The following is a 15,575-nucleotide window of genomic DNA, read 5'->3' as shown; positions in this document are numbered from 1 at the left end:
AGTAAATCATTAATAGCCTCAAAGTAAAAGCATACAAATTCATTTCTGTCTAAATTTGAAAATATGCACAAGCAAACATTAATAAACATGCAAATATTAAAGATAAATATGTGTTAAAACCAGGATCATTAGTCAGCATTAGGGTTAAAACAAAAAAACTATTTTGTTTCTTAAGCAAATGAAACTATTCATTCATTCATTTTCTTTTCGGCTTAGTCCCTTTATTAATCTGGGGTCACCACAGCAGAATGAACCACCAACTTATCCATATGTTTTACGCAGCGGATGTCCTTCCAGCTGCAACCCATCACTGGGAAACGTCCATACACACTCATTCACATGCATACACTGTGGACAATTTAGCTTACCTAATTCACCCATACCACATGTCTTTGGACTTGTTTGGGAAACCAGAGCACCCGGAGGAAACCCACGCGAACACAGGAAACATCCAACAGCAAGAAGGTTGCTAGTTCGAGTCTCGGCTGGGTCAGTTGGCATTTCTGAGTGGAGTTTGCATGTTCTCCCCGTGTTCGAGGGGGTTTCCTCTGGCTGCTCCGGTTTCCCCCACAGTCCAAAGACATGCACTACAGGTGAATTGGGTTAGCTAAATTGTCTGTAGTGTATGAGTGTGAGTGAGTGTGAATGATTGTTTCCTAGTGATGGGCTGCAGCTGGAAGGTCATCCGCTGCAAAAAACATATGCTGGATAAGTTGGCGGTTCATTCTGCTGTAGTGACCCCTGATTAATAAAGGGACTAAGCCGAAAAGAAAATGAATGAATGAATGAATCACAGCATAATATAATTTATAACATAATTTTAAAGAATTACTTACCAGTTGTCCACAGGACAGACATGCTGGTTATATAAGGCCATAGCATACCTGGAAAAATAGAAATAATACATTAACCAATGTAATATAACCAGCACAAACCAGAGCAAAAGTTTCAAAGAAGTATTTTAGTGTGAATCATATTCCTACTCGCAAGAAGACATCTAATTTTAAATCGATTATGACTTATACATTTTTACAGCAGTACTTTTACATCAGTAGAACTTTTTTTTTTTTTTTTTTTTATTTACTTCTATAGAATTTCTTGAAACTGCTAATAAGGGTAATTTAATACTTGAGAATATATTTATAAAATCATCATATCTAAAAAAAAATCCAATAAATTAAATCAAAATAAAATATGCAGCCATGATTCTGTCAAAGAACAGGCCCATGCCTAATTGTGAAAGTGCTAACCACTGAGCCACCGTGTTGCCCGCTCCAAGAACAATATTGGCAAAATTTATGAATAAATAAATAAATAAGACTTTATTTGCCTATATCCGGGTGTGCATTTACTATGGGCAGCACAAAATGCAAGCATGTACTAGCCATAGTAAACGCATCATACTCCAACATTCATTCATTCATTTTCTTTTCAGCTTAGTCCCTTTATTAATCAGGGGTTGCCACAGCGGAATGAACCGCCAACTTATCCAGCATATGTTTCACGCAGAAGATGCCCTTCCAGCTGAGCAGGCGTTAGAACAGCTGCGCCTCACAGCAAGAAGGTCGCTGGTTCGAGCCTTGGTTGGGTCAGTTGGCATTTCTGTGTTGAGTTTGCATGTTTTCCCTTTGTTAGGGTGAGTTTCCTCTAGGTGTTCCTGTTTCCCCACAGTCCAAATACATGCGCTTTAGGTGAATTGAATAAGCTAAATTGGCCGTAGTGTATGTGTGTGAATGCAAGAGTGTATGGTTTTTTCTCAGTGTTGGGTTGTGGCTGGAAGGGTATCTGCTGGGTAAAACATGCTGGATAAGTAAGTGGTTCATTACGCTGTGGTGACCCCTAATGAATAAGGGACTAAGCCGAAAAGAAAATTAATGAATGAATGTGAGTGTATGAGTTTTTCTCAGTACTGGGTTGCGGTTGGAAGGGCATCCGCTTCGTAAAACATATATGCTTGATTAGTTGGCAACTCATTCTGTTGGGGCGACCCTGATAAATAAAGGACTAAGCGAAAAAGAAAATAAATTATTGTGAGAGTGTATGGGTGTTTCCCAGTACTGGGTTGCGGCTGGAAGGGCATCTGCAGCATAAAACATTTGCCAGAATAGTTAGCAGTTCATTCTGCTGTGGTGACCCCTGATAAATAAAGCCAAAGCAAAATGAATGTTTTAGGTTCCTTTTCTGCACATTTACAGTTTTTTAGGATTGCTTACACACTAAAATTTAAAGTAGTACACTATTAGCAAAACCTTACACACAAGTATCAAAACATCAGCCCATATTTGCACAACTATAAGCACATTGTCAACTTAACACTTGTTGCAAAACTCTGCACACAGTGATTTTCAAAACACTAAACACACTTAGCATACATTACACACTTAAATCTATCATGAAGTCACATCATTGCAATACCAAAGCACTGACTGTCAAATTACTGCACCGTTCAACCAACTGGTTCAACACAGTCATCAGGTGTGCAAACACTTGTTTGATTTATTGTAGACACAACAATCAGGTGTTTAAGCACTATAAAATGCCAGTTTCAATGAAAACCATCAGGTCTCAATATCAACACTGGCACACACCATAAAAAAAAAAACATGTTCAAATGAAGCAAATTTATGGAGTGCCTTTCGAGCACTATTTTGAAAGGGTGAAAAGGCTGTGGCATGATTATACAGAGGAATGTATTCACTTTAGCAGTGTGATCTTGCATACTGTCTCATAATATTTTACTGTACTGTAATATGTAATACTAGATCTACACTGAACTACACAATTTTGCCTGACACTGTTCTTCAGGTAGTTTTACGAATGGATGAAGAAGAGATCAAGCATGAGATGAGACAATGTCTAACTTACAGTTCAAAACATACAGTAAAGTGACATATTACAGTACTTTGAATCTTCATGCCAACATGTTGGACATGTTGAGGAATAAATGAGTTTCTCCAGTGTGCAACATTGTTCTTGAGTAGTGTTTGGTGAATTTACTTTATATTTGTACTTTGTTGATGGAAGCCTACTCTAATCATAGGGAAGTAGAAGTGCTAAAAGTGTTTTAGGTTTATCACAGCAGTGTGTAACTCGTGCAAACAGTGTATAGTAAATGTGAAAATGTGTGTTTCTTATGGTAAAAAAGTGTGGTTTTTAAACAAAAGTGTATAGTTTTTATAAGAGTGTTTAATTATGCAAAGGATGTGTAGTGTTTTGCTACTTGGGTGTGTGGTTGTGCTAATTGTGTGTACTGTTTTGAAAACACGGGCCCTGTTTTGAAAATCGAGCTTAAGCAATCCAAAAAAACTGTAACATCTTGGGACCATTTCTGTCAATGGAGGAAAAAAAAGCTCTTTGGTTCTATCTTAATAATTTATTTTTTGACTTCTATATAGTATGTGTTCTGAAGATGAACCTTCCACTTAGGTGGTGGAACGGTGTGAAGAACCAGCATCCTATACACCTGCAACTGCCTCTACGTTCGTTCACTGATAAAACATTCTTCTTACAAGACTTTCGACATGCACAGACTCAAAAACCAACAAGCTCTGGAATATTAGTCAATATGACCTGTGCATTTTTAGCTTACACCATCGTTATGTGACATTCTTTACTCACGCTGATGAAATAAGGTCAACACCCTCTTAATCCAGTCACACTGACCCTCATAAGATGTCAATGAACACAGGACTATCAGATAAAGGTCCAAGCAAACATTTGCAGACCGACTTTTACAGAATCTGATGAAAGAGCATTTCCAAGCAAGCAAAAGTTGCTTACAAGTGGACAACGGCACAAGAAAGTGCTATAAAGCACTCAGCAGAAGGTAAACACACTCAGCACCTGCCACTGGATACCATCTCAGCCCGTCTTTCTCTCAAGCGGATCTCACTGTTGACATACACACAAACACATTTGCATTTGTCCGGTGTAACTGCTTCTGACAACACGCAGGGTCAAAAGTGGGCTAAGCAGCAATTAGGCTTGTTTTCTCTAGTAAATGTGTGTGCTTGTGTGTGTGTGTGTGTGTGTGTGTGTGTGTGTGTGTGTGTGTGTGTGTGTGTGTGTGTGTGCGTGTGTTTGTGTGTGTGTCCATTATAAGACAGATCACCTGTGCCTTGCTCTACACTTAGCACAACTTAGAGGGAAATTACATTTAGTAAACAAACATTCTGCCATCTGCCCTGGCTGGTGTTGTGAATATTCACACAGGCTGTTACCAGGTCACTCTCAACATCACCTAGAGTCACACACAAACACGCTCAGGCCTGCTTCAGAGAAAACCAGTTAGGATAGCAAAACCCTTCAGTTCACCAGAAGATCTGTATGGGCTTTCTAAAATACCTTGTGACAGGAATCATTCATTTATTTATTTTCCTTCGGCTTAGTCTCTATTTAAGAGGTTGCCACAGCAGAATGAACCACCTACTATTCCAGCATATGTTTTACACAGTGGATGTCCTTCCAACTGCAACCCAGTATTGGGAAACACCCATACACTCTCACACTGACACACACTTATACACTACAGACAATTTAGCTTACCCAATTCACCTATAGCGCATGTCTTTGGACTGTGAGGAAAACCAGCGCACATGGAGGAAACCCAGACGAACACAAGGAGAACATGCCAACTCAGAAATGCCAACAGGCCCAGCCTGGAGTGACAGGAATCAATAGCTGCTAAATGTTTGTTACTTTCATAATTTGTGATTTTGAACAGGCCACAAGAAACTTATAGCTCACACACACAGTAATTCTGTCATGACTGATTCACTCTCCAAACTAAAGAATGCAGGTTACCTGAAGTTTTTATTGTATAGAGTGTTTGTTTCTTTCAATTATTTTAAAATCAAGTAATGCACCCTTCGTAATCAAGCTAAAATGTTAAATTAATTGACATTTAGATTTAAGACCAAATCACCTAGCCCTAGCTCTGGACTTTTTCACCCTATACTGATCTAAGACACACAGCAGCAATGTACGTACAACAATGGGAATCTAAAAGTGTGTTTGATATTAGAGAATTATATATATCATTTTCGCTCATTATGGAAAATAATTATCGAGATTGCATTTTTTGCCATATCGCCCAGCACTAGGACAGAATTGACATTTTCTTTGATGAACATTTTCTTTAATAAAATTTTTTTTAGAAATTATTTAAACAGCAATTTGACAGTTATTAATTAACATAAAATTATATACTTCTGTTTGCGTTGTTTTGTTACCACAAATTTGACTAAGGCCTAACACTTAAAAAAGAAACACAAAAAAATGCTTTTTTATCTTTGGAAACATCAGCACAAATTTGGCATATCAGAAGACTAGAGTATAGATGCTAAATTAAAATTAAAATTAAGCTTTGCAACACAAGAATTCATTTCATTTCATTTTCTTGTCAGCTTAGTCCCTTTATTAATCTGGGGTCGCCACAGCAGAATGAACCGCCAACTTATCCAGCAAGTTTTTATGCAGCCGCAACCCATCTCTGGGAATCATCCATACACACATTCACTATGGACAATTTAGCCTACCCAATTCACCTGTACCGGATGTCTTTGGACTGTGGGGGAAACCAGAGCACCTGGAGGAAACCCACGCGAAGGCAGGGAGAACATGCAAACTCCACCCAGAAACGCCAACTGAGCCGAGGCTCGAACCAGCGACCCAGCGACCTTCTTGCTGTGAGGCGACGGCACTACCTACTGCGCCACTGCCTCGCCCGCAACACAAGAATAAATAATATTTTAAAATCTATTAAAATACAAACTATTACTTTAAAATCGCAATCTTTTTGTAATAAACCTGTTTTAGTATACCGTACATGTATAATGAATACAGCCTTGGTGAGAGTAAGACACTTCTTATACAAATTAGAAAGAATAGAAAGAAGTTCGCATGGGTTTCCTTCGGGTGCTCCGGTTTCCCCCACAGTCCAAGGACATGCGGTACAGGTACATTGGGTAGGCTAAATTATCCGTAGTGTATGAGTGTGTATTGGTGTTTCCCAGAGATGAGTTGCGGCTGGAAGGGCATCCACTGCGTAAAAACGTGCTGGATAAGTTGGTGGTTCATGCCGCTGTGGCAACCTCGGATTAATAAAGGGACTAAGCCGACAAGAAAATGAATGAATTAATGAAAGAAACAGTAATGCATGCCTGATGAAACATGCTAGAACCTTCTTGATTCAGATGAGTAAAAATAAAAATTGTAAAAACAAAAAGAATGCTTTTTATCTTTCTATTTTGCCACTCCATCCACACCAAAACAGTATTTATTTTCTGAAAACAAATCAGTTCAGTTGCGGCCTTGAGCCAACGCACGCCTTCCACCAGTGCCGATATACAGCGATATCGCACTGCTTCTTGTGTGATATTGCTCATATATATTGTATGTATATATATATATATATATATATATATATATATATATATATATATATATATATATATATATATATATATATATAAATTAACCTAATTCTTTCATGTTGTCTCAACACAAATCAATTGTGTAGAACCCAGCATTTTTACAGTGTACAGTAAAATCATAAAACGAACTGGGCCACATGAACAAAAATACTATAGTAATTTTAGTAAATACTATAGAGGTTTTGAACCATACTATAGTGAAGTACTTGAATTAATCTATTGTGTCAATTCTGTTGCTGCTGTGGTAATAAATGACCTAATACTGTACTAGCTTTTCTACAACTATATAAATTATACAACAATACACCACAGTTTACTGTAGTAAAAAACAAAAATATGCTACAGAATTAATAACATTTTGTCAGTTCACTTTAGTTATTACTACCTTATGTTGTAGCTTTAATTAACAAAGAGTTGTAAAAACTGCACTGCAAAAAATGCTGGCTTCCACACAATTCCTTCATGTTGTCCTAACTAGGCATGCGACAATACCCGCTTCCAAGGTATACCGCGGTTTGGAAAAGTCAAGGTTTTAAAATCGGTAAAATTTTCTGCTATACTGTTCCTATATGTTTTTAGCCTGACATGTTTACTGTTCCAAAATACTTTAAATGTTTCTCAAAATAAGATCTATTGTGTTTTTTACCAAGCATTTAAAAGAAACATATTTTAGAGCAGTAATCACAATACAGTTAAACTGTGATATTTCTATCCAAGGTTATCATACCATTAGAATCGTATACCTGCCCAGGCCTAGTCCCAACATGAACTGTAAACGGTTTTAATAAATTTAAGTGAATTGAACATAAAACAATTAAGTTGTCCTAAAAAAATCAAGAATTGTGTTGTTTCAGCTCATTTCAAATAAGCTGTTTGAATAAGCACTAACAAATCTTTTTGAATGTAAAATATATACAGTATAATTCACTTTAGCATCAAAGGTTTCAAAAACACTACAGTATTTACTATAAATTACTATAGTATTTTATCATGTAGGTGATTTGACTAAAAGACAGTGCTTCATCAACAAACAGCAAGGCACACTGCTTGTACATCCGAATCTTTGATAGCAAGCACTGGCAGTTTCCTCTGTTACTGTGCACAAGCTTTTAAATATAAAGCCTTTGTTATGAATAAATATTCTGTGTTGTTTGCATAAACACAACTGTGCAGGGAGGAGCACGTTATTGTGGGACCATGCAGCACTACCACGAATAACAGCCTCAACGTATAGAAATAATGTCCAAATGGAAACTCTGACTTGGAAACTTACCCTTGACTAAATGGAAACTTTTTTTTTATATTGTAGCCTGAATAATTTGAACAACCATTCCACTGGGGTTTAACTTGGGGAGGCATACTATTCAAAACTGCCTCTATGTGTTCAAATAAATACAATTTAAAAACTTTGTCAATTGAGAAAACACACTAAACTGTCTCAGTTGTGCTTTGAACTCTTAGTTGTTGTTTTTAGTAATGTAACTCAGTTATTTTATAGGTCAAAATTAGAGGTTCCATTTTCAGCTATAAAAACATGCTCTGTCTTGCATGCATAATGGAAGAAAAAGTCTCTGAAATGAGGCAAGTTTAGTTCATGTTGTATTGGGAACCTCTCCCAGACCATCACTACAGGAGTCACGGATAGAATAAACCAAACATTCTCTCTCATTCTACCTCTCTCTCTCTCTCTCTCATGGTAAATGATAAGTCGCTGATGCTGCCCTCCTCTGTTTTACTCGCTGAGGCTTTATGTAAGCACCTCAGTCACTTCAAACTCAAGGCTCTCCAGGAGAGGAAGGGAATCTTGAACTCCCTGTAGAAACAGGGCGCCTGCAAGCATTCCAGAGGAAGGAAGTTTGGACAAGGAATAAGACGGCAATACATAAGTGCACCTTCAAGAAAATACAACTGCATAAAAGGTTTTCCATAGCCCCGTCTTCCTACAACTTCAATAACATCAAACTATTCTTCATTCAAGCCACATGCTGGCAGTAATGGTCGCTCTCTCCATTTTTTTTAAAGTATGAAAGCATTATTTAAAATGACCTCAAAGTCTTTAACATTTTTCAGGTAAGTTCAGGCAACATTGCAGTTTTGCTGTAAAAAAAAAGTAAGTTCAGGTGTCTGATTATGAATTCTGCTGAAAGTGGCAGCGTTTCAGATGCTTTAGCTAGTAAATGTATCCTTTACCGCAACTAATTATAAGTTACACTGGAAACTTTGGTGTCAAAACACTAAACTAGAGGCACAGCAGACTCTTGGGCAATCTCTTGGTCACTGTATATACTATAAAACTCATTTCAATGCAAGCCAAATGTAAAATTAGACCACATTTCAACATATTCTTATATATTAGCTACACCACACAGTGAAAACAAACCATAATGCAGAAATTTACCAAGCACACAATTTGTGTATTTGGTTAAATGATAAAAAGGTAATACAGCATTTTTTATACATCAGTTAGTTTAAAAATAAATTCTGAGTAAAGACTGATATTTCTTAGAGAAAAAAACCACTAAAATGTCACTGAGTCTAACAATATATTCCAATATAAAGCTGAAGTCAGAATTATTAGCCCCCTAATTATTTTTTTCACTATTTTCTAACGAAGAGATTTTTTCAACACATTTCTAAACATAATAGTTTTAATAACTCATTTCTAATAACTGATTTATTTTATCTTTACCATAATGACTAGATATTTTTCAAGACACTTCTATACAGCTTAAAGTGACATTTAAAGGCTTAACTAGGTTGTTTAGGTTAACTAGGCATGTTAGGATAATTTACCAAATTATTAACAAATATTAACAATGGTTTGATCTGCAGACTATTGAAAAAATATATAGCTTAAAGGGGCTAATATTATTGACCTTAAAATGTTTTTTAAAAAATTAAAAACTGCTTTTATTCTTGCCAAAATAAAACAAATAAGACTTTGTCCAGAAGAAAAAACATTATTAGACATAATGTGAAAATGTCATTGCTCTGTTATACCTCATTTGGTAAATATTTATAAGAGAAAAGAAAAATCAAAGGGGTGCTAATAATTCTGACTTCAACTGTATATCTACAAAACTTGCTAAGCTTATTTAAGACAACAACAAACATTGCATTAGATGATATATTAAAATCAGGGTACCCACTCTTTCATGGACACTAGATTCAAGCACTTTTAATTGCTGCATCTCAATTTGCATACTATCCACCCTGAATAGTATTTTAAAATAGAATTAGTATGTCCCAAATCGTAGTATTTTTTTTTTAAAGTAAAGGTGCCAGGATGGTTTACTATTTGCGGTAAAAAAGTTTAAGTGTAGAACCGTCCATATCAAACCACTGATATTTCCCACAGAAAATTGAGCTTTGGACATGAATTCGATTGGAACTACAAAAGCGGGTCAAAAGTGTAAATAAACTACAAACATGATGGACGCACAAGATTAAACGTCTAGTAGAGAGGCTTTGGTAAAGTTGCTTGACTGACTATCAGGTAATATCTAGCCAACTGGAAAATATTTAAATCACATTTTCTGTGTTATATCCCATTTGGAACAACAATATTAAACTTATATAAAGACGTGTTTGGACATTAACGTCGGAATGATAATCATACAAAGACCTGAGTGATTTCTTTGCATGAAAGACTCGTGAAAGGGAGATTAACCTGCTGCTGTTTGTCCAATAAGGTAGGAAATTAAATATGACAGAAATGTGGATGATGTGTGGATGATTGACATGGCTCGTAACTAAGAAACACAACGATCTAATAAAAAAGAAATAGTATTTCCCAAATCTTCCACACTCTTCTGTTACACACTCAAAAGTGTATAGTTTTTTCTTCACAAAACAAGTGCATACTTCTAGGGTGTTGTATAGGTATGTGAACTGGGATGCAGCAAATGACTTTTTAAAATACTATTCATTTTTAAATCAAGCCTCTTAGTTATTCATACCCCAGCTAATGTAGCGCTATGAAAGTCCTTGTTGTACCTAACATTTCACCTAATATTTACATTAAAAATGTCAGAGTAATTCGATTGTTTTAAACAGAACTTTAATAAAATGTGTTGAATTATATTACAATACTGGTAATATTCAAATGCTGTTTCTGAAAAAATCTATCAAATGCTTTATTTATCATTGTTATTGTGCACATTTAAATGTAAGATTTTTTAATAAAGCATTTCTCAGCTTTTTTATTCTGTTTTTGACAGCAGCATAGTACAATTGTTGAAATAACACCATAAACCTTTTTGTTTGTTTGTTTTCAAATTTAATTCAAGCACTTTCAAGGATCTGTGTTTGTTTTTAGGTACTTTCCAGGCCTTGAATCCATATGTCTGAAATTCAAGCACTTTCAAGAAGTTTGGGAACTCAGTAAACTATTAACTAATAATAAAATTGATTATGTATTGATTAAACAATTTATTATTGTTTTTTATTTTGAAACTATTTGTCAAACTACTAGGCTGGCAATAATTTATAATAAAAAATAATAAAATCTTGTAATAACACATTAATTAATACATTTTATTGAACACAGTTCAGAAAAACTATAGTTTTATGTTTAAATAAATGTATCACTTTCACTGAATGACAAAGTATCCTTCTGACACCTAATTTTTTTTTTTACTTTTCACTTCCACAAAGGTTATTTGAAACCTCAGCGTAGGCAGTGACACCTTAATTTCATGTTTTCAATGTATACAAAACTGTGTATACCATGAAGGTAATTTGTTGCAGACACCAAAATTAGATTTTTAACCCAAACACACTGTTAAGCTGATGTGCATCCAGTTAAAAAATCAGTTATGTAATCCTAAACCAGAGCATGCGTGCCATCTGCACAGGTATTATCTATGCTCATCCAAACATATGCATGAATGGATAAAAACCCACATTTGACCTTAAATACCATGCACTCACACGACCCATATTCCAGTGATGGTGAGAGCTGGGAGGCTGACGGGTAAGATCATCCACAGAGACATCTCCAGCACACGATCCTCTACTGCTCCCCTCAAAACAGCCACTTCTTTCGCCTTCGCCAGCCTGTCTCCCTCTGCTCATCAATGTGCATTTATAGCCGTTGCATGACCCCAAATAGGCTTATCTTAAAGATCATACCTGAGATGAAAAAGAAATTGTTTTTTAAAGACACCATGATAAACAGTTCTCTACAATTGGCATTTGATGGTTTTGTTTTATTATGCATATATTCTGCACTTTTATATTCTTATTTGCACACACACTGGATTTTTTCTGTTTGTTTTAACATTAATAACTCTGTCTGCTCATCTCTAACCCTAACTGCTGTGCAGAAGAATATTCTTTAGCTAACCAGCAAAATGGCCGATTGAAGTTCGATGTAACAGCCGTGTGTGCGGTGTCGAGTGCGGGCAGTGTGTCTCTCACCTCCCCCTTGTTTTTGGGGACCGCGGTCGCGTCTCCCACCTTTGTTAAATCCTCAGACGGAGCGCAGACTCTTCAGAAAAGAAACGTCAATCATCGGTAGCGGATACAAGTTTATCTTTACTCCTCAAGCATCCAGATGACAGCGGCTTTGGGATGTTTTGGCTTCGCTCGTCGGTGTTTTTTTTTCGGCGGAATTCTGGAGCCTCGTTGCTCTCGGAAGATCAGTGCTGTCTCGTGTCCCGCCGTGTGGACTGAAAACGAACTTAAAGCAGTCCAGCTGTTCGCGCAGCTCCGCCTCCAGACAGCAACACAGCACATCCCGAGACTGTGCAGTATGTTTGAATGTTTGTAATTTTTTGTTTACAAAAATGTTTATTAAAAAAAAAACATAGATAGATAGATAGATAGATAGATAGATAGATAGATAGATAGATAGATAGATAGATAGATAGATAGATAGATAGATAGATAGATAGATAGATAGATAGATAGATAGATAGATAGATAGATAGATAGATAGATAGATTGATAGATAGCCCCCTTTGAATTTTCTTTTTCTTTTATTTCCCAAATTATGTTTAACAGAGGAAGAAAATCTTCACTGTATGTCTGATAATATTTTTTTTCTTCTGGAGAAAGTCTTATTTGTTCTATTTCAGTTAGAATAAAAGCAGTTTTATTTTTCTTTTTAAAAACATTTTAAGGTAAAAAATCATCAGCCCCTAATGCTATTTTTTTCGATAGTCTACAGAACAAACCATCGTTATACAATAACTTGCCTAATTACCCTAACCTGCCTAGTTAACCTAATTAACCTTTTTAAGCCTTTAAATGTCACTTTAAGCTGTATAGAAATGTAGAAATGTCTTGAAAAATATCTAGTCAAATATTATTTACTGTCATCATGGCAAAGATAAAAATAAATCAGTTATTAGAAACAAGTTATTAAAACTATTTTGTTTTAATTTACATCTTTAATTTTAATTAATTAACTGTTTAGAAATGTGCTGAAAAATCTTCTCTCTGTTAAACAGAAATCGGGGGAAAAAATAAACAGAAAGACTAATAATTCAGTGGGGCTGATAATTTTGACTTCAACTGTGTGTGTGTGTGTATATATATATATATAGATAGATAGATAGATAGATAGATAGATAGATAGATAGATAGATAGATAGATAGATAGATAGATAGATAGATAGATAGATAGATAGATAGAATTAGGGTTGACACTGTGGCACAATAGGTAGTGCTGTCGCCTCACAGCAAGAAGGTCGCTGGTTCGAGCCTCGGCTGCGTCAGTTGACATTTCTGTGTGGAGTTTGCATGTTCTCACTGTGTTCGTGTGGGTTTCCTCCGGGTGCTTGGGTTTCCCCCACAAGTCCAAAGACATGCGCTACAGGTGAATTGGGTAAGCTAAATTGTCAGTAGTGGATGTGTGTATGAGTGTGTATAGATGTTTTCCAGTGATGGGTTGCAGCTGGAAGGGCAGCCGCTGCGTAAACATGTGCTGGATAAGTTGGCGGTTCATTCCACTGTGGTGACCTCAAATTAATAAAGGGACTAAGCTGACCAGGAAAATGAATTGTCTCAAAATAAACTACAAAAACTACAAAATACAGCAGCCACAAATGTATCAAAATAAATTCTATATTTTGATTTTGAAAATACTGCAAAATACTTTTTAACCATTAATGCAGATAATGAATTGGAATATAGCTCACTATTTCTCTTGATTGTGAAAATTGCCACCGTCTCTTAAAAGTCTTATGCTTCAAAATATTTGCAACTGAAATCCTCAACACTCAATGTAAAATCACGATTTCGGTAAACTACTAAAATCTCCCGTTTTAGTCAGTTCCATACAAGTTTTTTTTTTTTTTTTTTTTTTTTTTTTGCAGTTGTGCTCTTCAATACGCAATATAAATACAATATCTCAAAAAAAAATTTTAAAAATCAATATTTCTTTTTGCTGCCATAAAACCTCAGTTGGGTGCTTTTGACCATTCTGTAGATTAGGGTATTATTAAATATTTTTGTCTTATACTGATTAACTTAGTCAAAGGTTGTAATTGACTACAAAGAGCACCTGCAGATTACCTACTGGCATTTGAAACAGCCAATGAAGTATTGTAGGTATCGCCACTGTAGGACTTTATGTTTTTTGACTTGCTCCCAAATCTACCCTGCTATTTGTCTGTTACCTTCTTTATATGTGATGCATTATTTCCATCCATACTGCATTGATCAACTTCTTCTTCTAACCAATTTTCCAGTCTGATCACAAACCTTGTAAAACAACCGAGGAAGCATCCTTCTGGGGCCGCATTTTTATGATGTCATCATGTAGACTTTTTACAAAGTATTTTACAGTATTTTAAAAATACTAAAATACAATACACTAAAGTATTTTTAAACAAAATATTAACCCATGTTTATCAACCCTATCAAATACAAATGACAAAATACTACTTTGTATTTAAAATACGTATTTGAAGTTTTGTATAGTAAATACTGCCCATCCTGCTGTTTGGGACGTCCTAATTTGTCCACAACATTCTCTGTGTATTAGCAATGGAATGATTTTATGTGACAAATCTTATTTTGATACATACTTTGGGAAATTCTTTAAACATTTTCAAAAACTCAACTCCTCTAAAATTGACTACCCTTGATGGCTTTTTTTTTTTTTTTTCTTGCCCTAATTACTTCCATTATAATGACATTTTTGATTGAAAAGCCATTATTATGTATTCCTAGTTGTTGATGGTTTTCCCTGTTAGAAAGAGGTAAAACATTGTAATTTTTACTGTTGATCATCAGTTGCAGTGCAAAAAACCTTAGGTTCTAGCTTTCTTCAAAAGTACATATTACAAATTTTAGGAGGAACACTTTCATACTTTTTAGGTACTAAAATGTACTGTTGAGGTATTAATATGGACCTTTTAGGTATAAATTTGTACCTTTTGAAAAGGAACCACCCCAGTGACAGCTTGCATACCTTTATTTCTGAGAGTGAATGAAGATATTTGGTTATATTTTGTTATATTTTTAATGATTTTTTTTTTCAAACATATTAAGTGTTTTTATGCATGCACACTATAATTAGCTGTTTTACTCCATAAAACACCATATAAAAGTTTTAAACTTTTTTTGCATACTAAAAGAGTTAATGGTGCCAACTGTTGATTAACAGTAAAAATGACAAATTGTACCTTTTTTACCCAACAACAACCAAGAACGCATGATTATATGGTGTTATAGCTTAGCAATCACAAAATATCATTATAATGAAAGACAATGAAGCAAAATCTATGCATAACGAAATGGTAGACAACTTGAACAATACAAAGGGTAAATATAGATTGCAAAGCATTAAAAGAGCATTGATGTGATATTGTTCCTGTTTATTGATTTGATTATGTTGATTGATTCTGTTTACTGATTAATGTATACATATACAGTTAAAGTCAGAATTATTAGCCCCCCTTTTCATTTTTTTTCTTATTTAAATACTTTCCAAATGATGTTTAACAGAGCAAGGAAATTTTCACAGTATGTCTCATAATATTTTTTCTTCCGGAGAAAGTCTTATTTGTTTTGTTTCGGCTAGAATAAAAGCAGCTTTTAGTTTTTTTAAAAACCATTTTAATGACAAAATCATTTGCCCCTTTAAGCTATATATTTTTTGATAGTTTACAAAACAAACCATCGATATAC

The 15,575-nt window shown here is 35.1% G+C and overlaps 1 protein-coding gene across 10 annotated transcripts in view; it reads right to left on the bottom strand.

The window, feature by feature from the left end:
- The window catches only part of zgc:154058, an 82,741-nt gene extending 70,636 nt beyond the window's left edge, over nucleotides 1–12,105 (bottom strand). For 5 of the 10 annotated variants that reach the window (XR_012388709.1, XR_012388708.1, XM_073920017.1 and 2 more), the window contains 3 exon segments: nucleotides 11,856–12,105; nucleotides 11,367–11,567; nucleotides 837–884 (listed from right to left, as the gene is read on the bottom strand). Coding sequence is in view for 6 of the 10 variants with exons in the window: in NM_001328217.1 (NP_001315146.1) it covers nucleotides 837–884; nucleotides 11,367–11,431 (113 nt within the window). In the remaining 4 variants the exon portion in view is untranslated. 10 annotated transcript variants of the gene reach the window in all.
- Nucleotides 12,106–15,575: the final 3,470 nt, after the last annotated feature.

Source organism: Danio rerio, chromosome 13, assembly GCF_049306965.1.
Source record: "Danio rerio strain Tuebingen ecotype United States chromosome 13, GRCz12tu, whole genome shotgun sequence".
In the NCBI taxonomy this organism is placed as follows: Eukaryota; Metazoa; Chordata; class Actinopteri; order Cypriniformes; family Danionidae; genus Danio; species Danio rerio.
This window is presented reverse-complemented; position numbering and strand designations above follow the sequence as displayed.